Here is a 22,875-nt window from a genome sequence, read left to right as displayed (position 1 = left end):
GTGAGCATCTGTAGGACGGGGCTTTTAGGTCCAGCTTCAGGTTGGGGTTTGAGGGTTTAGGGATTTTTTTTTGGCTCTGTTAAAAGGGGTTCCAGAAAGAAAATAAATTAAAGGGGTTCCAGGACAAGACACACGCACTCTTGCATGGATGGATATGAAGTTGTGTGGAGATACACATTTTGGGGCAGACCCAAGTGGGTTCACATAGACACAAACACATTTGTGCATGTTATACAGGTACTTACATTCCCACACACACAGAATCACTACACCAGGCACATTCAAACCTATCCAATCACAACTGCACACCTTCCATATACAGTTGCTCTGTTCCATAGTATGTAGGTCAAACAAATTTCCTGAGTATCTTAGCTGTTAGGACTCATTTAGGTGTACCTAGAGGTGCTTTAAGCTTATGTTTTTGGGGTCAAAACTTTATAGAGGTACTCTGTATGTCTGCCTTGTGTTCAGTATGTGAGAGTTATTACCTGATTTGTGGTTTAGCAAATGCTGCTTTTAGAGGCAAAGGGATGTTACTAGATGTTTGCTTAGCTGGATCTGTTTCCTCATGTAAATTGAAGAATTTATGCCAAGTGATCTTCTTCCAGTTCCAACTCTTTACATTTTGCTTGCTGTGTGTGTAGGGAGGGAAGGACTGCTACTAGATACTTGGCCAGAAAAAGGGATCTGGACAACATTTCTGCCCTCTTGGCAGAACCCTATGATTTAGTTCCTTTCTCCAAGTCTTGAGCTTCAGGTGCCTTTCTGTATGAGAAATATGATGGTGCTTATGTGAGAACTATCCAAGCTTAATATGAATCATGGTGCAACAACTAAATTAATTAGCCAGAACTAAAAATACAGGTTTTTCCATTAATGATAACATCTCATGTCTGTAAACTGCACGTTATGCCTTTCTGTCCATTTTCTGTTGAGCTTTACAACAGGTCTTTGAAGGGATAATTGGCCCCATTGAATAGATAAAGAAACTGAGGCTTAGAGAAAGTGCTGTTCCCACAGTCCCATGGAGAATAAATGGATGTAAGTAGTAAAGCTCAGGTTTCCTGATTCTTGGTGACAGATTCTTTTCCACTTGCCTCTGTTGTCTCTGTGGAAGGATTACTATAAGAGCTTAAGTCCATCAGGTTTAGACTGAGGAGATAGAATTACAATTAAATTCTCCCATGGGTCCCATGTCATTTTTTAAAAACCATTTCTCATCCCTCAGAACTTGGAGGTGCTACTTTTTGGATCATTACAGTAGTGATCTGGTTATGCAAAGAATGCAGAGTCAAATAGCCTTTTTCAACTTAGATTCAGCCAGTTAAAATCTGAGAAAGGGGTTTGAAGGCAAACTAATTGATGATGAATTAAATTCATGTTTCTGTTTCATGTGTCATCCAAGAATATGCATTTTGTGTGTGCTAGGTCTCCATATGTCAAATTCCCATTGATATGATTTCCGTTCTCTGAGGAATTCAGGTAATCTGTATCAGAAATCTAGTGAGGTGACTGATTTTCCCACTCAATTTCAATACAGATTTTAAAACAGCTATTCATGTTCCAAGGAATTTAGAAAACATATGACCTTCTCCCTGTACTCCATAAAGTTGCTCTGAGAAGATTGCAGATCCATTTTTGCCTGTGCAAAAAGTCCACTTTTTTTTTGGTGATTTTAATCCTTGATCTGCAAACACAAAGTAGAATAGATACCAAGCATTTATTTGGGTATGAATTGGATGAGATGACCTCAAATAGCCCTTCCAACTCCATGCGTTGTTCTTATTGCCTCGAACTGAAGTTGGACCTAAAAGCCCCCTCCTGCAGATGCTCACTGAGTTTTCTCAGTGTCCAGCTTGTACTAGGGCTTTATGGGAGGGCACAGAGGAAGAACATGTGGGCCCTTCTTTTCAGGAATTGGAAGAATGGATTAGAGAGCAGGGTGTGTGTGTGGGAGGGGGGGAGGGGGTTGTGTGTCCTGTGTACTTTAATGGCTCCATGGTCTTCAGGTACTCATTTTATTGATTCAGATCCCAGCCTGTCCTGTGGCATGACTAAAGTCATCCTTAGAGCCAGTCAAGTATGCTGAAGGCCTTCCTTGAGGTTTTTACACACTCTGTGGGTTTAAGCACAGCCCTCAGGCTGTTCTATATAACTGCCCCTCCCTCCTTTTTGATCATGCATTTTATGGACAATACCCTTTTTGTCACATCTCACCCTTGGTAATATGCTGCAGCCCTCCTTATGTTCACCATTTTTCTTTGGGTCACCCACAATTTTGAATCTTCAGAGACTGTTATTGCATGGTGTGCAGCCTTACAGTGTCGTTGAAAGATCTTAGGCCGGTTCTGTGACATAAATTGGCAACTGCTCTGCAGTTGACAGGCTTAGAGAATTGCCCATAGACACTGAGAGGTTGATTCAGTCAGAGGCAGAACTTGAATCCAAGTCTTCTTGACTCTGTTTGATCACTATGCCTATCTTCAAAAGAATATTTTTTAATGAGGTTTTATGCCACAAAACATCTTGAGATCATTGTGTGCTGCACAGTCTCCTATGCTTGTTGTCCTTCTGAACTACCAGACTGTATCATTAACCTCTCCATCCATCTGCATATCATAATCAGACCAATATAGATTTTTCATCCATTTAGTTTTTCCTATCTAGATTGTGCAGTTGATTTTTTTCAGCTTCTGTGGATCTCATTGAGGATGCCCAATAACCAACTAGGGCTTAGGTAACTAGTGCAATGTCATTTACAAACAAATACTTGGAAAACTTTAGCATGTACAGAGATTTCCCATTCTAAATGAGTCATAGCGTAGAATATATTACTTAACAGTGGTGAACACCAGAGCATAAATGTATCCCTATTTTTTGCTACAGTCAGTAATGCTAATCAGAAGATCTTTGAGCAAATTACCTCTTTCTTGTTGCATCTAACAAATAATCATATATTTTTAACACAATTGTGAGAGACACCTTGTTGGAGGAGTAGACCTTAGCTTTGTTAGAACCAAACAATGAACACATATCCTAAAGTGCATGCAGAGTAGTCAGGGAGCTGTCACTATGGGCAGAGGTGAGCTGGGGGAGTCTTCCTGAAGTAGTCAAGCCTTGAAAAGAAACAGGGAGTGAGGTTGCTGTTGTGAACAGTTAAGAAGGGATAAAGCTTGAAAAGTTGCAGGAGAAAGGGTTACTTTGTCTCAAAAGTCTTTCAGAGGGGACATGTAAATCTTTTATATCTCTGTGATTGCTAATATATACTTAACAATCAGAACAGGGTTTGCTGGAAGAGATGAGACTGAATGGGGTTTCTGGTACCTTATGTACAGTTAGCAACAGCTAACAGTCCTTCACGGACACATTAAGTGTTCATTGTGATGATGAGAGGAGGATCCAGAGGAGAACTGGGGAATCCCAGAGTGACATCAAGGGGGAACCACAAGCCGGGACTGGTCTTCCACATATGCCTTTCTCTTTTCTCAGCTCTGGCTACTCACCAGGTTCCTCCCTGACTCCCAGAGGGGAACCCAGGAGACCAGGCGATGGCAGCAGAGCTCCTGCCAGTCAGGCCCCAGGTGAGCTATTTTTCCTGAGACCCCCCCTCTCTAGAACTTCATTCTTTTTTTTATATTTTACCCCTTTCCCTGAGAATGTAAAAAAGGGGATCATTGTAAAGTCTTAAGGGCAGTTAGATGGCACAGAAGATAGAATTACTGGTCTTGGAGTCAAGAAGATGTGAGTTTGAATCCTGCCTCAGTCACTTATTAGCTGGGTGACTCTAGGTAAATCACTTAACCACTATCTGCCTCAGTTTCCTCAAATGTAGACTGGGGATAATAGCACCTACCTCCCAGGTTTGTTGTCAGGGTCATATGAGATATTTGTAAACCTTAAAAGCCAGATATTATACTAGCTCTTATTATTACTATTATTCTCCGTGCTTTCAAGTTTATGGTGTGTTTTTCCCAGAACTGTTTTGTGGACTAATGGTGGAAGTCTTAGCCACATTTTTAACAGTGAACAAACTGAGGCACACGGAAGTAGACTGACCTGCCACAGCCACATAGCTTGTAGATTTTGTAGTTGGAATTTGTTCTCCTGATTTCCATGAAGAGGCCTGGAAAGGCTTATAACATTTCCACTACAATCACTGAATAAAAAGTGGTATATCTGGAGAAGTAAAAACCAGTCCATGACTTCCTGATTGGAAGGCATAGAGTTACCCTGGGTTCAACTAGAATTAATTAATTTTGTCCAGATTACCATCTGGACAATATATCCCAAACCCATATTGGGAAGGAAATGGGGAGAAGAGGTTCTGGGAGGAAAGATATAATATCTTTTGGACCACTGTGGTCCAAATTATAGGGATTATAGGGAATGATAGGGAAATGTTAACTAGCTAGGACAGTTTAATAATTTTTTGAGTCTTCTTTTAACTGAATAGAATTCTAGAATCCACTTTATAAATCTTTTTGATTAACTTGATTTTATTATTTATTATACATATTATTTGTTATTTCTGTATGCTTCTCTTTCTGTGTAAATAAATGAAATAGGAAAAGCACATTTATGGTGTAGAGTGAATTCCTACCCATCATTTGAAGCCCAGCTGAAATGTCATCTCTTCTAGGAAACTTTCCTTGATTTCCCCTAATTGGTAATATTCTTCTCCTACAAACTTCACATAGTATTTACCATGTAATGTTATGGATTATAGTTACCTGTGTTTGTAGCTTACCCCCAGACTAGATTGTAAACCCATAAGAGGACAAGGCCGTATCTTATCTAAACTTTATATCTCAGTGCCTGGCACAGTTTTCTCTATATAGGTGCTTAAAAAATGCTTAATATATGAATGAATGAATGGGGGTGGGGGAGTGGCTGAGATAGTTGAAGATAACAGCACAAACACCAGATGTGGTAGTAATAGAAACCCTTTGGTAGGTGTAGCACCATACTCATGCATAGTGCAGAATACTGACCTTTATTATACTCCACTAAAAAGGAAGACTTGGGTCATAGGTTTCCTAAGCAGATCAGTAAACAAGAAGTATGAACATGATGAGCTAGAAATCCCAGTAGGAGAAAGTTTGACCTCATGGATATTACTAAGACTTGACTGGATGAGACCCATGGCTAGAATATGAAGGGTATATCTCATTCAAATGAAACAGGACAAGTAAAAGGAAGGATGAGTCAGCTTTGTGTATTCAAAGCATACTTAACCAATAAACTTTTATTAAGTACCTACTCTTTGTTAGGCTTTGAGGAACATAAAAAATGAGACAGTCAGGAACCAGAATGGGGCAGTATAGAGGAGGGCATTTACATAAAGATGCATGGAAACAGAGACAGGAATCAGGATAGTTTTTTGACTGTATTACAGACCACCTGGACAGAAGGAGGCAATAGATGAGTTCAAGAAATACCACAAACCTAGCCTAGCATGGCATAGTAGAGGTGGGGGGACTTCAATGATCAGAACATCTGATGAAGCTCTCTGTGGAAGGAATAGGTCACAAGTTTTTGACTTGCCTTACTGATGGTACTTGTAAAACTCAGGTATGACCATGTCATTATCCTACCAAAAATTTGTCAGTAGTTCCATATTTTCTATAGGATAAAATGCAAAATCCTTAGGCTAGTCCCCACCCACCTTTCCAGAATTATTTCATACTGCTTTGCTGTGTTACCTTAACTAGGTTCTCACAGGAAGAAAATCTTTTTACAATACCCAAATTTATTCTTTATCCTGCTCCCCACAAAAATTTCCAACCATACCATACCCATTCTTAGCTTATGAGGTCCTTACCTTATAATGAGGTAAAAATCTCACCTTATTCTTTACTGAGAAAATAGAGACCATTTGTCCCTCTTTTCCCTTTCATATACCTCAAAACGTCTTACCAGTCTTCCCTCACTCTCTTCTTTAGTCTCTGATGAGGAGGTGACTCTTCTCCTCACCAGTACAAACTTCTCTACTTCTATTCTTTTGTTTATTTTCAGTGTTCCACAATCACTGCCACACAACCTAGATTTTTTTTTCTCTCCCTCCCCCCTCACCTCTCCCCTCCTCTCCCCACCTCTCCCCTCCCTCCCCGAGATGGCATACAATTTTATATAGGTTCTACACGTCCATTCCTATTAAATACATTTTCACCATATTCATGTTGTATAGAAGAGTTAAAATGAATGGGAGAAATCACATAACAAACCAAAACGTAATTCAAAAGAAAATGATCTGCTACAATCTGCAATTGAATTCCATAGTTCTTTCTCTGGATGTGGAAGGCATTTTACCTTAAAAGACCATTGGGAATTTTTTAATTCTTTGCATTGCAATGAAGTTCTAAGTCTACCAGAAAAAGTCCTCGCACACTGTGGTTGTTGCTGTGTACAAAGTTCTCCTGGTTTTGCTCCTTTTGCTCAGCATCAGATCATATAAATCTTTCCAGGCCCCTCTGAAGTCTTCTTGTTCATCATTTCTTATGGTGCAGTAATATTCTATTACATTCATATACCACAATTTATTCAGCCATTCCCCAATTGATGGGCATCCCCTTGATTTCCAGTTTTGGGCCACCACAAAGACTGCTGCTATAAATATTTTTGTACATGTGGGACCCTTTCCCATTTTTATGATCTCTTGGGGATACAGTCCTAGAAGCAGTATTGCTGGGTCAGAGGGTATGCACATTTTTGTAGCCCTTTGGGCATAGTTCCACATTGCCCTCAGAATGGTTGAATCAACTCACAGCTCCACCAACAATGAATTAGTGTTCCAACTCTCTCACATCTTCTCCAACATTTATCATCTTCCTGTTCTGTCATGTTAGCCAATCTGATAGCTGTGATGTATTTCAGAGTTGTTTTGATTTGCATCTGTCTAGTCAATGGTGATTTAGAGCTTTTTTTCATATAACAATAGATATCTTTAATTTCTTCCTCTGAAAACTGTTCATATCCTTTGATCGTTTATCAGTTGGGGAATGACTTGTATTCTTGTACATTTGAGTCAGTTCTCTATATATTTTAGAAATGAAGCCTTTATCACAGACACTAGGTGCAACAATTCTTTCCCAGTTTTCTGCTTCCCCTCCTAATCTTGGTTGCATTAGATTTGGTTGTGCAAAAACTTTTCAGTTAAATGTAATCAAAATTATCCATTTTGCACTTCATAATGCTTTCAATCTTTTCTTTAGTCAAAAATTCTTCCCTTCTTCATAAATGTGATAAATACACTATTCCTTGCTCCACTAATTTGTTGATAGTATCAATCTTTATACCTAGCTTGTGTACCCATTTGGACTTTATTCTTGTGTTCTACTTCTATTCTTGATCCTTTCCTCTCCTGCCTTCTTCAGCAGATTATTCCCACCATCATCCCCTCTCTTCCAGGTCTTTCCTCTAATCTTTAATCTCTGTCTTCTGTCTCCTTCCTTGCTGCCTACAAATATTCCATTCTGCCTGAAAAATCCTCATTACACCTGTCTACCACCTCCCTCCATCGTTCCTTTTTTACAGCTAAACTCTTAGAAAAAGTTGTCTGCACCCATTGTTTCCACTTCTTCTCCTCTCATTCATTTCTCAACCCTTTGCAATCTGCCTACTTACCTCAAGTCAGCTGAAGACTACTCTGTCCAAATTTACCAAGATGGATCTGATGTTTTTTTTCTCAGTTTTCTACTTGACTTCCCTGTTGCATTTGACTTGGTTAACCACCCTCTTCTCCAGGATGCTTTCTCTTCTCTGAGTTTGCATGCTACTGTTTTCTTGGTTTTTCTCCTACCAATGTGACTCATCCTCATTCCACTTTGCTGGTTCATCCTTTCATACCCCTTTACGAAGCGTAGAATGTTCCCCAGGACTGTGTCCTAGGCCCCTCTAATATTCTCTGTCTGTGCCCCTTCACTCAGTGACCTCTTTAGTTCCCAGGAATTTAATTACCATCTCTACATAGATGACTCTGAAGGCTATATATCCAATCCTAGTCTCTCTCCTGAGTATGATTTTGCATTGCCCACTGACTATTGTATATTTCAAACTTGGTGACCCATAAGTAGCTCAACCATCATTCCCTTTCCTCTTCTAAGCTTCTTTTTTCTGTTGAGGAGTACCACCATCCTTTCCTTGCCCTTTCATAGCTTTGGCATTATTCTTGATTTCTTCTCTTCTCCTACATATTCAGTCTAATGTCCAAACATGCATTTCTACTTCCACTCCACATCTCCCACACCTGTTCTGTATTTATGGCCACCATCCTGGTTGAGGTGTTCAGGACCTCTCATCTGGACTATTGCAATAGCTTCTCAATTGATGTCCTTACCTTAAGCATTTCCTCTCTCCAGTCCATCGTCTACAAAGTGATTTTCATCGAATGCAAGTCTGACCATATCACTGCCCTATTCAGTAAAATTCAGGGCTTTAAAAACCCTTCACCATCTGGCCCTAACCTACCATTCCAGTGTTATATATTTCTTCCCTTCCCACACTTAATTCAAGTCAACAAGTGTTTAGTAACATGCCAAATACTGTGCTAAGTGATGGGAGTACAGATACAAGAGAGAAAGGAAGACAGTCCCTTCCCTCAAGGAGGTGGAGAAGACAGAAGGTTCATTGCAAGGAAAATCTGAAGAGTTGGGATTGCAGCCTGAAGGTGGCTAGACTGGGCATTCTTCATAAAATGGAGGTTCTGAGAGAACCAGCCAGTAAGAGGGAGGTGCTTCTGATGGGGGAAATGCAGGGTTGAGTGAGTTTCTAGGGTGAAGAGGTTTCTGGGATACCATAGAGAAAGTCCAAGGCATAAGGGTGCTGCTTGGAGAGGAATGAGGATGTGGCTGGCTTGAGTATCCTCCTTAAAATGGAGATTGACAGTTGAGCCAGCTGACCTTCTCATGACTCCTTACAAATGGAACTCAATGGGTCTCTGCCTTTAGGCTGGGCTGCTCCATCCTTGGAATTCACTCCCCTCACTTCTGCAACTTAGGTTCTCTTGTTCGTTTCAAAACTGCTCAGGTGCCACCTTCAACATGAAACTTTTCCTGATTCCTGCACCTTCAATCACCCTCTCCCCAATAGCACCAAATTGACCTTGTGTTAAATTTGCATATAGTTATATTGTCTCACCCCACAGAATGTAAATTCCTTATAGTAGTAACAGTTTTCACTTCTGTTGTATCTTCCACACTTAGTGCATATTTCCTAGCTGGTTCATGCGTGCTCCACTCCAAGCATACTGGCCTCCCAGCCTTTGTCCAAGTGTTTCCCTAGGTTTATTAACATACTCTCGTCTTGTCCCCTGCCGTCTCTTAGTTGATCATTCCCTTCAAAGCACAGTTCAAGTGTCACCTCCCAGCAAAACCTGATTATGTCTTGGTTCCCCCCAGTCATTAGGACTTTCTTCTTTTAAATTACGTTACAAATATGTTGTATTTTCTTATCCACGTATGGTTTATCAACCCCAGTAGAATGAAACTCACTGTGGTTAGGAATGATGTCTTTCTCTCACATCTCTATTGCTCAATAAATGTTTATTGAAGTTAATGAATACAAAGGTGGAAAAACTTAAGGGGAAATTTTACTATGCAACTGATCCTTATCCCCACAGAAAAACTGGCCACTGAGGTAGGAATGATGGGAAGTTCTAGAAGTGACCCTTCTGTCTTAGTCTTTGTGATACAGGGAAGCTGGGAATGGGTTGGCATGTGCCCTGGATTTAGAGAGAACAGATTTCAAAGGGTCCAGAAGGATAAGGAGGATCCAGCAGACTAAAATTCTATACAGGAAGTTAGTCCTAGAGGGACAGGAAGCACTCAAACTAAAATCTTGAAAACACCCAAAGAAACAGTGCTGAAGAAGAGAAAGGGGGAATTGACTGAAGTGAATACAAAGAGGACTTAACCCTTTTTAAAAGATAGGGACAGAAGATTTTTTTCCTTGACACTGCCCAGGTAGGGGGTTGTTACCTTGTTGGAACATGCCTGCTCTCAGATCCTCTGTGAATCCGAAAATAGTCAAAAAGAGAACCAAAAAGTTCTTCTGAAACCAACTGGATTGATATGTCCAGCAAGACCAAGAAAAACTTCCACAAACCAAGAGGCAGAAAAGAGGCCAGCTCTTAGTACCCTGTGTTGTTTAGGGAAGCACTAAGACGGCACAACACATGCTTTCCAATTAATTCAGGAATTTTTGGTACACCACATCAGAGAGCAAGTAATGCTCTTGACGTGCAACAAATCGTAATCTGTGTAGAGATTGTTTGCATTGTTTGCTCTAAGAATCAAGTCACTGTAGAGAAAGAAGTTTGTCTAGCCGTCAATCACCCATCTAAATGCTAGCCTGAGGAGGCAAGAAGGGGAGTATACTGCTTTGTACGTTTTTATTTCTGTTAAATAAAATATCAAACCGTACCATATACAAAGATGGAGGAGGAACAGGTCAGAGTAGATGGGGGGCAGGAGTGGAAAACTGGGCAGCACAGAATCACAGGATTTAAGGATCAGAAGGGACCTCACTGGCCTTTAGTCTAACCTATATATCACCTTCCAAACAAGTACCCATCAGGCCTCTGCTTGAATGCTTGCAGAGAGAGGGAACTTGCTACCACTTCTCAAGGATGCCAATTCTCCTTTTGGATGGTTCTAATTGTAAGGAAGTTTTTCCTGGTATTGAGTCCAAATTGGTCTCTTTGCAACTTCTACCATCACACCTGGCTTGACCACTCATGAACCATGGACAGCTACTTATACTTTGAGTATGGTTGTCCAATCAGCCCTGAATCCCTCTAATTGTATTCTAAATTAATCTATATCTTTCCATGTACTCCACAGTAACAACATGAAATATTATATTGACCTCTGGGTCCAAATAGAACAAATCCAAACCCTCTTCTCTATGACAGTTTTTCAGATACTTGAAGGCAGCTTTTGTGTTCCTCCCATATCTTTTTTATGCTAAACATCCCCAGTTCTTAAATCACAGCCCCCAGACATGAACCCAATACTCCAGAAAAGGTTTTATTCCCTTTAATTCTAGTGCTTTCCCTTTGATGGTCATACCAAATTTATTATAAGTATATGTATATATACATATATAAACTGCGAACTGCTTAAGAGTAGGAACTGTCTTTTACCTTTCTTTGTGTCCCTGATGCTTAGCACAGGGTCTAGCAAATAGTAGGAGCTTAATAAATGTTCATTGACTGACTAAATATGTCTTCTCATACTTGTGAAGTTTATTTTACATTGATTTTTATTGAATTTCATCTTATTAGATTCAGCCCATTGCCCCAGCCTGACTGCCATCCGTTGTGTCAGTTATCCCTCCCATCTTTGTGTCATCTGCAAATTTGGTGATCATACAGTTTGTGACTTTATCCAAGTCATTGATAAAACTGTTAAACAGCACAGAGCTAAGCACAGATCCCTGGGGTACTCCACCAGAGAGCATTTAACTCTTAATAGCTAACTACACTTTCAGTCTGGTTATCCCGTCACTTCTGAATCTATCTAATTGTATCCTAATCTATTTCTTGGCTTCTACTCCACAAAAATAATATAAAATACTACATTTTTATAAAAAGTTTTGGGGAAATCTAGGTATACTATATCCACAGCATTCCCTTCCTTTCCTAGTTGAGTGATCTTGTCAAAAAAAGGCAGTTAGATTAGTCTGCTATGACTTGTTCTAGTTGAAGCCTTTATTGGCTCTTCGTAATCACTACTTCCTTTTCCAGATGTTCCCCAACATCCCTTTACAATCATCCATTCTAGAATTTTCCCATGAATCAGAGTCAAGCTCACTGGCCTGTAGTTTACAGTTAGTCTCTTCTCCATTTTTGGAAATTGGAACATGTCTTCTCCATTCTTGTATATGTCTCCTACTTTCCATGATCTTTCAGTAACACAGTTGTTCATTAATCACATCTACCACAAAACCTGACAATGTAGTTCATCTGGCCTCAGTAACTTGAATTCATTAAGAAAAAGTAGGAACTTTTGCTACAAGCCTTACCTATCTTGGGCACCAACTCCCTATGAGTCATTTTTATTCTGTTGTTGGTAGTGCAAAGGTCATTCATTCTCCTTGGCAGAGAAAACAGAAGCAAAATAAGCATCAAACATCTCTGCTTTCTCTCAGTTGTCAGTTATTATTGTCCCACCTACTCTGAGCAAAAGTTCTGTCCCTTCTTGGTCCCTCCTCAGCTGTGAATCTGAAAAAGATCTGGGAGTTTTAGTCAACTGTGATCTCAGTGGAATGGAATGGAAGGGCCTATATTAAACACTTTATGTGCCACATACCATGTTAGGCTCATGTTCTAATTTAAATTCACAATGTGTAAAGGAGGGCTTGTGTTCCTGTTAACTTCATGGCTAGCAGAGAAAGTATCAGGACACATGACAAGACATGGAGGATCTTGGGGATCAGTGGCAGCCAACCTCAAAAAGCATTTATGTATGACCTCCTATGTGCCAAGCACTTTGCTAAGCACTACGGATACAAAGATAGACAAAAAGTAGTCCCTGATCACAAGAAGCAACTAGTATAATAGGGGGGACAGCAGGCAAATACATAAGATTATATGAAAGATAAATTGGAGATAATCATCAGAAGGAAGACGCTAGTAGAATAGGGGATTGGGAAAGGCTACTTATAGATGGTGAGATTGTAGCTGGGACTTGAAGGAAGCCTGGAGGCAGAGATGAGGGAGGGAGAGCATTTCAGGAATGGAGGTGAGCCAGTGAAAATGCCTGAAAAAAAGTGTCTTGTTTAAGAAACAACAAGGAGACCAGTGTCACTGGATCAAATCACAGAGTGCTAGGAGGAGGGGAGAGTAAGGTTAAGAAGACTGGAAAAGTAGGAAAGGCTTTGAATGCCAAAGGATTTTGCATTTGCTCTTGGAGATGATAGATAACCACTAGGGTTTGTTGAATAGGGGGTCAGATGGTCAGAAGAGCATTTTAGGAAGATCACTTTGACAGGTGAGTGGAGATTGACCTTGAACTGGGGAGACTTGCCTATTGGAATAGTCCAGGCATGAGGTGATGAGGGCCTGCACCATATAGAAGAGATGTTACAAAGGTAGAATCGACAGGACTTGGCAACAACTTGAATGTAGGGGATGACTGAGCTAGGAGTTGAGGATGATACCTAAGTTCTGAGGATGGTGGTGCTCTTGCTGTGGTTCGTCCTTCAGTCTTGAATAGGACTGTGACATCAAGGAGGTGATGCCATGACTTGTAAGTGGATTGGATTTAAGTGAAGGAGGGCTGTGCAGCCACCAGCTTCACTTTCTCCTCCAGAGCCATCTGGGTCCTATGGCAAGATATTGGTCATGGTGACTGGAGATGTCCACTGGTGCTATTGACATTAATGAGAAAGTTAGGAAGAAAGGAGAGCTTGAGCGGAAAGATAATGAGTTCAGTTTTGGACATGTTAAATTTAATGTATGTATGGGACATCCAGTTGGAAATAATCCAGTAGACAGTTGAAGATGTGAGACCAGAGGTCAGGAGAGAGGTAAGGGCTGGATAAATAGATCTGAGAATCATCAACTTAGAGTTGAAAGATAAATCCATGGAGCTGATGAGATCACCAAAAGAAATAGCATAGAGGAAGAAAAGAAGGGGAGCCAGGACAGAGCCTGAAAGGGATAACCATGGTGAGGAGGCAGAACCAGGGTAAAAAGTTAATAGGATATTAGATTGTATTGAGAAGAGTAGGTTTATGGAATTAGGTAGTAATAGTCCCACTGTACACAGACAACATCTGAAGTATGAGGCATAGACTCAGGGAACATCTCAGTTGGGTTTCAAAATATGGATTCAGCAAATGCAAAAGGGAAGGGAGAGTACTTAGAATGACAAACAACGTGAGGAAAGACTGAAGGTGAGTGCTAGATAAGTCTATTCAGTCTTCTGGTTTCCCAGGGGTATAATGCACATGGAGAAGAGTAGTAGAAGATAAGCTTGGAAAGGAACCATTGTGCCAGATTGTGGAGCCCAAGTGACCAGCATACCTGGTTCTAGTCCAGATCTCAATACTGATTGGACCAGGCATTTTACTTCTCGATCTCAATTTTCTTATCTGTAAAATGCAAATAATGGACCCTGACTTGCCTTCTTGTGTTTATTGGAATCCAGTTAAATAGCAGAAATCTGTTCTCTTTGAAAACTGTAAAACTCTTTAGCGATTTGTGCTTTTATTGTTATTAAACAGTGATCAGCAATCTCCTTACAGTGATATAGTGAGGGTCATGATGGAGGTATGCAGCAGGATCGGCTTTCCTCATTTCAAGAATGTGAGCTTCTACATAAAGAATAGGGCGACCTGCCCTAAAGCCTATAGACTGAGTGGGATTCCAGGCCCAAGAAATATTAAAAGACCCAGGCTCAAGGTTTATCTCTGACACATAGTGGCTTTTCCAGAAATCCCTTCTATAAGAACATTTCCTTTTCTGTTTTTAGAGTAAATCAGTGAGGAAACATTAGGAGCCTGGAAGATTATAGAAATACCTACAGGCCCCACCCCTGCTTGCTCTTTCCCTTTCTGGAATGATTGAAAGGCTGTGTAGAACAAGTGCTGGAGTTATGGTCAGGAGTCATCCCCTTTAAATGCCAACTCTGGCACAAAGCATCTGTGCAGTTTTATCTCAGAGCCTCAGCTTTCTCATCTGTAGAGTGGGAATAATCCTTGTACATTATGGAGATGATGGTAACGACAACACTTTGTAAACTTGTCCTCTAGAAATGTGAATTGTTGTTATTGCTATCACCACCATAACTTTGCCATCTTCAGGAAGGCCTCTGGCTCTAAAAGCATTCTTGTTACCTGTACAAATGCATGAAGGAACCAATCACAAAAACGTGTCTTGGCCTGCCCCAACATACCTGCCAGATCAGCTGGGGGCTGTGCTGTGTGGCTGGTGTTCGATGGGGGCTCCATTTATTCATCCTTCCTCCCCAGCTAGTGAGAAAACCTAAGGTGTTGAAGGTTCCTTCCAGCCTAAATTCCCAGGACCTTCTTCTCGGGAGAGTTTTCCTGATATTTTAAGTTGTTAGTGTTCTTCCCTCCACTCCCAAAAGGAAATGTATTTTGTTTGTATTTTGTCTTTGCTTATGTGTCCCTGCTACTTTCCCCTTCCCGTCCCCTTGAGGCAGGAGCAGTTTTAGTTTTCCCTTTGTATGCTTGGTGTCTGGCATGTAGTAGTTGCTTAAGAAATGTCTGACACCTGAGATGGACCTTGCTAGACCAAAAAGCTTCCCACTCTACCAGGTTGGGGGAGGGCAAGCAAAGTGTGAAGGCCTGCAGGTCGGAAAGGGTGGGGACAAGTTTAGGGAATGATAAGTGGTCTTGTTTGACTGGAATGCAGTCTAAAGGAGAGGACTGTGAGATAAGGCCTGCCAGCCAGGCAGGTTGAAGCCAGATTGTTGAGGCCCCGGAATGCGGAGGAATTTTGGGCTTTACTGTTTTTAACAGGAGAAGGATGAGATCAGAGCTGTGCCTTAGGAAGACATATCTGGCAGCTGTGTGTAGGATGGGTTGGATAGGGCAGCAGGATTCATTTGGCAGCAGTCTTCCTGGTGAGAGATAATGAAGGACTGAACTAGGGTGGTAGCAAAGTAATGAATGGATGGATGCAGAAGGGGCAAAACTGACCAGACTTGGCAAGGAATTGGATGTGCAGGGACATGATGCAACTGGCAAGTTGGGACCTAGGAACAAAGTATAGAAGGAAGAAGATGAGGTCCTTTTGGGGAAAGTGTTGGGCCCAAAGTGCTGGTAGAATGTGTGGGTTGGTGCCAGATTTAGGATGATATGATTCAGAGCCAGAAGAGACCTTGTGTGTCCTCTGAGACAGCCCTTCCCCTGGCCATTGCGTAATTGGGAGACCTCAGGTCTGTAGAGGTCAGGATTTGTACCCACTGTTACTCAGATAGTGACTGACATTTGAATTTGTACCTAGGCCCCAATTCCAGGTCCAGGTTCTTTCCAGTATGCAGTGATCTCTATAAAGGGATTAGAGGTAGATGTGAAGAAAAGACCAGGGCCTGAGATTTAGGAGTCACCTGCATAGAGGTAATAGTTGAAGTCGTGGTAATAAAGGAGATCACAAAGGAAAGAGAGTATAGAGAGAGCAAAGGACTGAAAATAAAGTCAATATTTGATTTCTTTTGAAGCTATAGAATGATGCCGCTTCCTAATCACCAGAGATTTTATTTGATTTCTTGTGGGAGCCTGCAGCACTGGCACAGACATAAAGTGGTCAGCGTCCACCACCGTGTGGGCTAGTTCCAGCTTCTGTGCCTCCCTGCCCCCACCCTACCTCAGCCCACAAGAGGCACTGCTTGTACTTTCCAGAGCCAGTCGCCTCCCTGCTCAGGAGAGGCAGTAGCAGGCGTGGGCATACCTCCTCCCTATTCCCTGAGGGAGAGATGGCAGTGAGTACTCATTCCCCACCTCTTGTCCCTCCCTAGCCATCATCCTCCCCCGGGGTACCAGAAGGAACAGAATCTCCATTGTATTATGTCACTTTTGCCTCTTCCAAAGGTTTGCTCACCCCAAATTCTCTGGAGGAAGTGAGCATTTTAAAAAATGTATTATTTTAAACATTCTTTTATTTTTAAATTTTTAAGTTCCAATTCACTCCTTCCCTCCCCCACCCACTGAGAAGGTAAGCAAAATTATATCAGTTATACATGTGAAATTGTATAAAACATTTCCATGTTAGCTATATCACTAAAATAATCACCCACCAATAAAGCAAGAAATTTAGACTTCAGTTCGCACTCAGAGTTTATTAGTTCTCTAGATATGGATGGCATTTTTCCCTCAAGTCCTTTGGAATTATTTTGGATAATTGTATTGATTAGAATAGTCAAGTCTTACAGTGTTGTTCATCATTTCTATGATGAACATTGCTGTTACTATGCACAATGATCTCCCAGTTCTTCTCACTTCACTTTGCATCAGTTCATATAGATCTTGCCATGCTTTTTTTTCTGAGACCACACCCTCTCATCATTTCTTGCACCTCAGTAGTTCTCCATCATAATCACATGCCACAGTTTGTTCAGCTATTCCCCAATTGATGAGCATGAGGGGTGAATATTTTATGCCTTTCATCACTGGGAACAAGCATAGGCTATCCTTAAGGTAGACTTGTTGACAGGATCCCTTCTAATCATGTTTCCCTAACTGAGCAGAAAAACATGTATTCTCTTTAGGTCTGGGTTGGAGGCAGAGCCTTCCGTAAGTCATATCTTAGTTGTCAGCAAATTATACCACACTAAGAGTAAAAAGGACTTCCCTGCCTAGGAACCTAGGATAGCCCTTACCCTTGGAGAGGAAACAGATTTCTCAGTCTTTAGAGTTGATGCCAGAACTCAATGAGCCCTGGACCTTGCTTGGCTAGGTTCCTTAGTACCATCCCAGCTTTTGGCCCAACAGTTTTTAAGACTAATCTCAAAAATGCTGTAGCTTTATTTTGTCAGCTACCAGAACTCTTTGACATTACAGGGTCACTCAACTTTATGACTTCTGACATTTTGCCATTAACAAGATCTTAACTCATCTTAATAAGTTATGCAGATTGGTAGTTCCTTGGCAGATTACATAAGTGGACTGTTCCACAGACCTCTACATAAAGCAATTTTTGCATAATGCAAATTTGCCTGTGGACATGGGGAAAGAAGGGAGGGAGGTAGACAAGAAGGGGGCTGGCCACTGCAGAAGGAGGGGCCTGACACACAGTTCAAGGACATGTGAGAGGCTGAGGACAGAGAAGCAAGAACTTAAGGAGTATGTGGGGGCCAGGGCCAGCCATGTGGAGGCCTGGCTGCAGCTGAGAGGAAGAACATGCAGGGGGCAGACATGTGGGGCCTCGACATAGACAGTAGAGGACAGGAGACACACGGAGGCCAGGGACAGGTATGTGGTCCCAGAGCAGGAGTGGATGAAAGACAGATACGTGAGGGTTGGACATGTGGGCAGGAGGGCAGAACAAAGCAAGGGTTCTCTCTCTGGAGGTTGTGGTGGTCTCTCCAAGAGTCCATTCTTCTGCTTTTACTTGGATGAGTTTTGGTGGGGGGTTTTTGGAGAGTGGGCGGGGATTGGAGCACTGAGCCAAGGGGCAGCAGTGGAGAGAGAAAGAGAGCCCCCAGTACTATATAGTAATGCTAACATAGGTATTTTTCTGGAATGTGGATTTCTTTCAGAATTCTTTATGTAAAGTCCAATTATCATAATGTGAATTTATGTAAAGGTAGAACTGTCTGTGTTTACAAATAAGCACTTTGAATGAATGACATCTACTTTTGTAAGGTTTTCCACTTGTAGGTAAGCCTGTGTAGCTAACCCTCATTAAAGGGACCATACCCTGGCTACCTCTTAAACAGGCCTATTCAATGAATGGGTGTTGCCTCACCCTAAGTGAGTACCTGCAAAAACCCTGGCCTAAAGGGGCCAAGGTCTCCCAGTGCATCCTGGGTCATCTCCAGTCATCCTGATGAATATCTATCTGGTCACTGGATTCAGATGGCTCTGGAGGAGAAGTGAGGCTGGTGACCTGCACAGCTCTCCCTCACTCAAAACAAAGTCAAGTGCAAGTCATGGTCTCCTTTGGCAATGAAGGACAAACACAAGCCTGTGTATTGTGTGTAAAGACAGTGGAATCTGCCTTTCCTTGAAGGCCTTGTCCCACTAGGCTGGGCCGCCCTGGGGGTGGGGAAATCATAGTTTACTTTGTCTAGATTCCCTTACTTGGATACTTTTTTAAAAATCTTGGGTACTTTCTCTGGTGATGAGTCTCAGAACTTAGCTAGGATGTTCCTTGGATGATAGACACATGGTATGTTGCTAGGTATATTACATGCTGTGTTGCTCTGTATATGCAAGACTTTCTAGTTCTGTAAGATCTGTCAGTGCTGGCGCACCCTTGGCATGGCCCTCTAGAGTTCAGAGTCAGCTCCATGGCATAATGTGCTTTAGTGGAAACAGATCCCTTCCTCTTTGTATAAAACCATTTTAACTGCCCTTGGTGGCAGATCTGTGATGTAGCCTACCAGATGGCCTCTGAAGGGAATTAGGGATCATGCTGTGGAAGTTGAACTAAGCCATTTGTCTATATCCCCTCTCCCTTTTGCACAGATGTACTTCCCAAGTGTGACATCTCACCCTCTCTATCAGCTCAAATGCCACTCTCCTAGAAATTTTTCTTTTCCAAGGAGCTAGACCAGTAGTCTTCTCCTCTCCTACCCTGCCCACCCCGTGACCTCCTCCCTTCCCTCCACTTTTCTCCTGGAACTACCCAACCTTCTTACCTTTGGAGATGGACAGTGTCACCTGCACCCCTTCAGCCTGCCAACTTATCAGCGACACTCAAAGGGCAGCAGATTTCCACTTGTTTCATTCTTTCATAGCCTTTCTGTAGAGCTTGTTTCTCCATTGAGGCATGCAGTGCAGGTTTATTTCTGAAGAGGAATTGCAGAGAAACTGCATTCATAGTCACAGAATCTTAGAGTTTGAAAGGTCAGATGTCAGAGGTGAGTGAGTCTAACTTGTGATGGACAGGAATCCTTTCTGCAGAGTCCTCCATAGGAGCGATTGATCTCTGCCTGACGACCTGTAAAGGTGGAGATCTCACATCCCCTGGACGCTGCTAATTTTACTTTGGGATGACTTGAATCATTAACAGTTTTTTCCCCTATATCAGGCTGAATCCTATCTCTATGCTGCCCTTTTTTCCTTATTTTTTATTTGGTATTTTTTTTCCCAATTACACATAAAAACAATTTTTAACATTCATTTTAAAAAATTTTGAGTTCCAAATTTTCTCCTTACCTCTCTCCCCTCCCCCCTCATTGAAAAGGCAAACAATTTGATATAGGTTATACGTGTGCAGCTATTATGCTGCCATCTAGTTTGACCCAGTCAAATCAACCAGAAGTCTAAGCCCTCATCTCCCACCTCCAGGTGTTTGAAGACAGCGATGATGCTCTCCCTGAGACTTTTCTTCTTCAGATTCTAACCCCAGTTCACCAAACTCTCCGTAGTTGAAAGGGACCTCAGAGGGTCATTTGGCTTAACCCATCCCTGCACAAGCGGCCTTCCTTTAGTATTTCTGCCCATTGCCCATCCAGACTTTGCTCCAAGACTGCTAGCTCCCAAAGCAACCCAGTCTACTCCTTTAAATGCACTTTGCATTTTCCTGTTGAGGACTGACAGTATTAATGGTCATCCTACATCCTTGGAGCCAGGCTTGATTGGCCCTAACATCCTTTTTACCAAGGCTCGGTCTTTCTGTACCTTATTGCCAGAGGAATCCCACTCAAGCTAAAAGTGCTTTGTAAATCCTGTAGAAATGTGTAGCAGGATTATTTATAGTCCATCCTGGGCAGTAACATTGCTTCCTCCCTCCAGGTGACAAGGAATTTGCAATATTACATTCCCATTGGTAGCATACTCATGGATCTGACTGAGGAGCTCCCAGCCATGTTATCTCTTCAGAGATTCTTCACAGCAGGATCTGCGTTTTATTCACTGTTCTCTACTGGTCTCCCTCTGTGTTCTGGGTTATAAAAAATCATTACTCGTTTTTTCTCTGTCACTGTGTTTTGTTCACAGCTGGGAACAGATGAACAAGTATCTCTGTAGTATGGTCAGGCAAGGCAGCCCTCTCCTTTGGGGTTCTTCCATACAGAACCAGCCAGCCAGAGGGAGTATTTTCCATGTTTGCCCAGAATCTCCTATTAGCTAGCATACTTTTTTTTTTCCAGGGATGGGAAATTCTAATAACTAAAGGCACAGACCCTGTCTGCTGCTATTACCATGACCTAGATACAGTCAAGGGCAGATCTGCCTCATGTTTCCCCTGCCACCAGTTATTGTACTTGGTACAGAAAGCACCAACAGTTTTCCTACCTGCTAGCTCTCTGTCTTCTAATTGATCTCCCTACCTCTCTCTCTCTTCTCCAAGCCATCTCACACAAAGCTGCTAAAGTGATTTTCCTAAAGTGCTGATCTGATACTGTCTCTCCCCTGCCCAATAAACTCCAGTGCCTCCCTATTGCCTCGAGGCTAGAGTAAAAGTTCCTGTTTGGTTTTGAAAGCCCTTCATAAGCTGGGCCCACCCTCCCTTTCCAGCCTTCTTTCCATTTCTGCCCTCCCTGCATGATGCTCACAATGACTCTCCAGCTGTTGTCTGTGTGCTGTTGCAATGCCCTTTCTCCCAGACCTGGAATGTCCTCCCTTTTCACCTCTGCCGTCTTCTCTTGTTCCTTTCCTATTAGCTCAAGTGGCACCTCTTACCTGGAGTCTTTCCTGTTCTTCCCGGATGAAAGTGCCCTTCTTGTGAAAATGTATTAGAAATTTCTGAGGTATATTTTGTGCGTGCTTATTGTGGAATGGTTTGTTTCTTCTGAGAAACTTTGAGCTCCTATAAGATAAGGACTGTTCCATTTTTACCCAGCACAGTGTAGCAGATTAATAAATGCTTGTTAATTGATTGAGGGTAAGCAGACCTCAGAGAAGGGCTGGCTTCCCCTATCACTTGTCATTTTCTACCAACTACCGTTCAGTGAGGGGGCCCATTTCATTTTAGGATTACCTATAGGATCTAAATACTATCCTTGTCATCTGCATTTGGGATTTATAAATCTCTTTCATGGTTGGCACTCCTGCCATGAAGCTTATAAACTGGCCATTTAAGGGGCCATTTAAAATAATAGCTGTTCCTCCTCATCTAGCCTGCTTGGCCACTGGTGAATAGTTAATGTGGTCAAACTGTGAATTGTCAGGCAGACAGATGAACTGACTACCAGGTACAAAGGTAGAGAGCCCTGTAGAAAAAGCATTGGTGCCCCTGGGTCCTTGTCCTGGTCCTACATCTCCTGCTGCTTGGCTGGGTGAAGATGGCCAAGCTTAATTGCTTTACAGAATATGAAGGTGGCAGCAGATAATTTCAGAGAGCCCTTCTGATTTTAACAGTCTGTGAGTCTCAGAGGGCAAGGTGAGATGCCTGAGGTGCTGGACTTGGAATCAAGAAGACCCGGGTTCTGATCCCTACCTCAGCACATGCAGCTGTCTGACCCAGGACTAGTCACTTCATATCAGAGAGCCTTGGTTTCATCATCTGTAAAATGGGGGTAATAATCCCTGTCGTACCTACTTCACAGAGTTATTGTCAGGATCAAGTGCAGTTGTTTGTGATGTAAAGCAAACTTTAAGCATGATGTAAAGGTCAAATGGTAACATAAGTGAGAGTCATTGTGGGGTAATGAGGAGGTATCAGACATGCAGGCCATCTGCGTGCAACACCCCTGTGTAAGGCTGAACCAAAAAAAAATGTAATTGGGAAATACTGGACAAAAAAATAAAAATACAATGCACATAGACAATGTTAATATGGGGTTTTCTAAAGCAATGTGGGCTGCTAGGACCCTCTGTGGCCCCTGTTTCTATTTGAGTTTGACACCACTGGTATGGTAGAGAGAGAGTGAACAAGCAAGCCTCAAGACTAGGAAAACCTGGGTACTAGATCCAGCCTTACTGGCCCTTAGCCTCTCAGTGCTCTAGGCACCTGTCTCAGGCTGGATTGCAGCAGTGTTGCAAAGAGGCTGCTGACCTGCATCAGGACAGGGAGTTCCCTACACCGGTGGAATCACAGTCCATATCCCTTTAATTGTTAAATAACCAGTACACCTGCTGTAGCCTGACACATCTTATTTCTCATGCTTACGTTTAAACATAATGATGAGAGCAACTCATATTTTTATGATACTTTAATATCTATTAATTCGTTTGATCCTGACGATATCCCATCAAGATAGGTCATGGAAAAAATATTATTCCCATTTTACAAATGAGGGA

The 22,875-nt window shown here is 42.0% G+C and overlaps 1 protein-coding gene across 4 annotated transcripts in view; it reads left to right on the top strand.

The window, feature by feature from the left end:
• The window catches only part of LOC140500165 (uncharacterized), a 56,071-nt gene that overhangs the window by 2,348 nt on the left and 30,848 nt on the right, over positions 1-22,875 (top strand). For 2 of the 4 annotated variants that reach the window (XM_072602496.1, XM_072602497.1), the window contains exon 2: positions 3,490-3,581. The exons of the other annotated variants lie outside the window; for them this stretch is intronic. In XM_072602496.1, the coding sequence (XP_072458597.1) occupies positions 3,549-3,581 (33 nt within the window). In that variant the 5' untranslated portion in view covers positions 3,490-3,548. The remainder of the gene's footprint in view (positions 1-3,489; positions 3,582-22,875) is intronic. 4 annotated transcript variants of the gene reach the window in all.

This window comes from Notamacropus eugenii, chromosome 4, assembly GCF_028372415.1.
Source record: "Notamacropus eugenii isolate mMacEug1 chromosome 4, mMacEug1.pri_v2, whole genome shotgun sequence".
NCBI classification, from domain to species: Eukaryota; Metazoa; Chordata; class Mammalia; order Diprotodontia; family Macropodidae; genus Notamacropus; species Notamacropus eugenii.
Note: the sequence above shows the minus strand (reverse complement) of the source record. Positions and strands in the feature narration are given on the sequence as shown.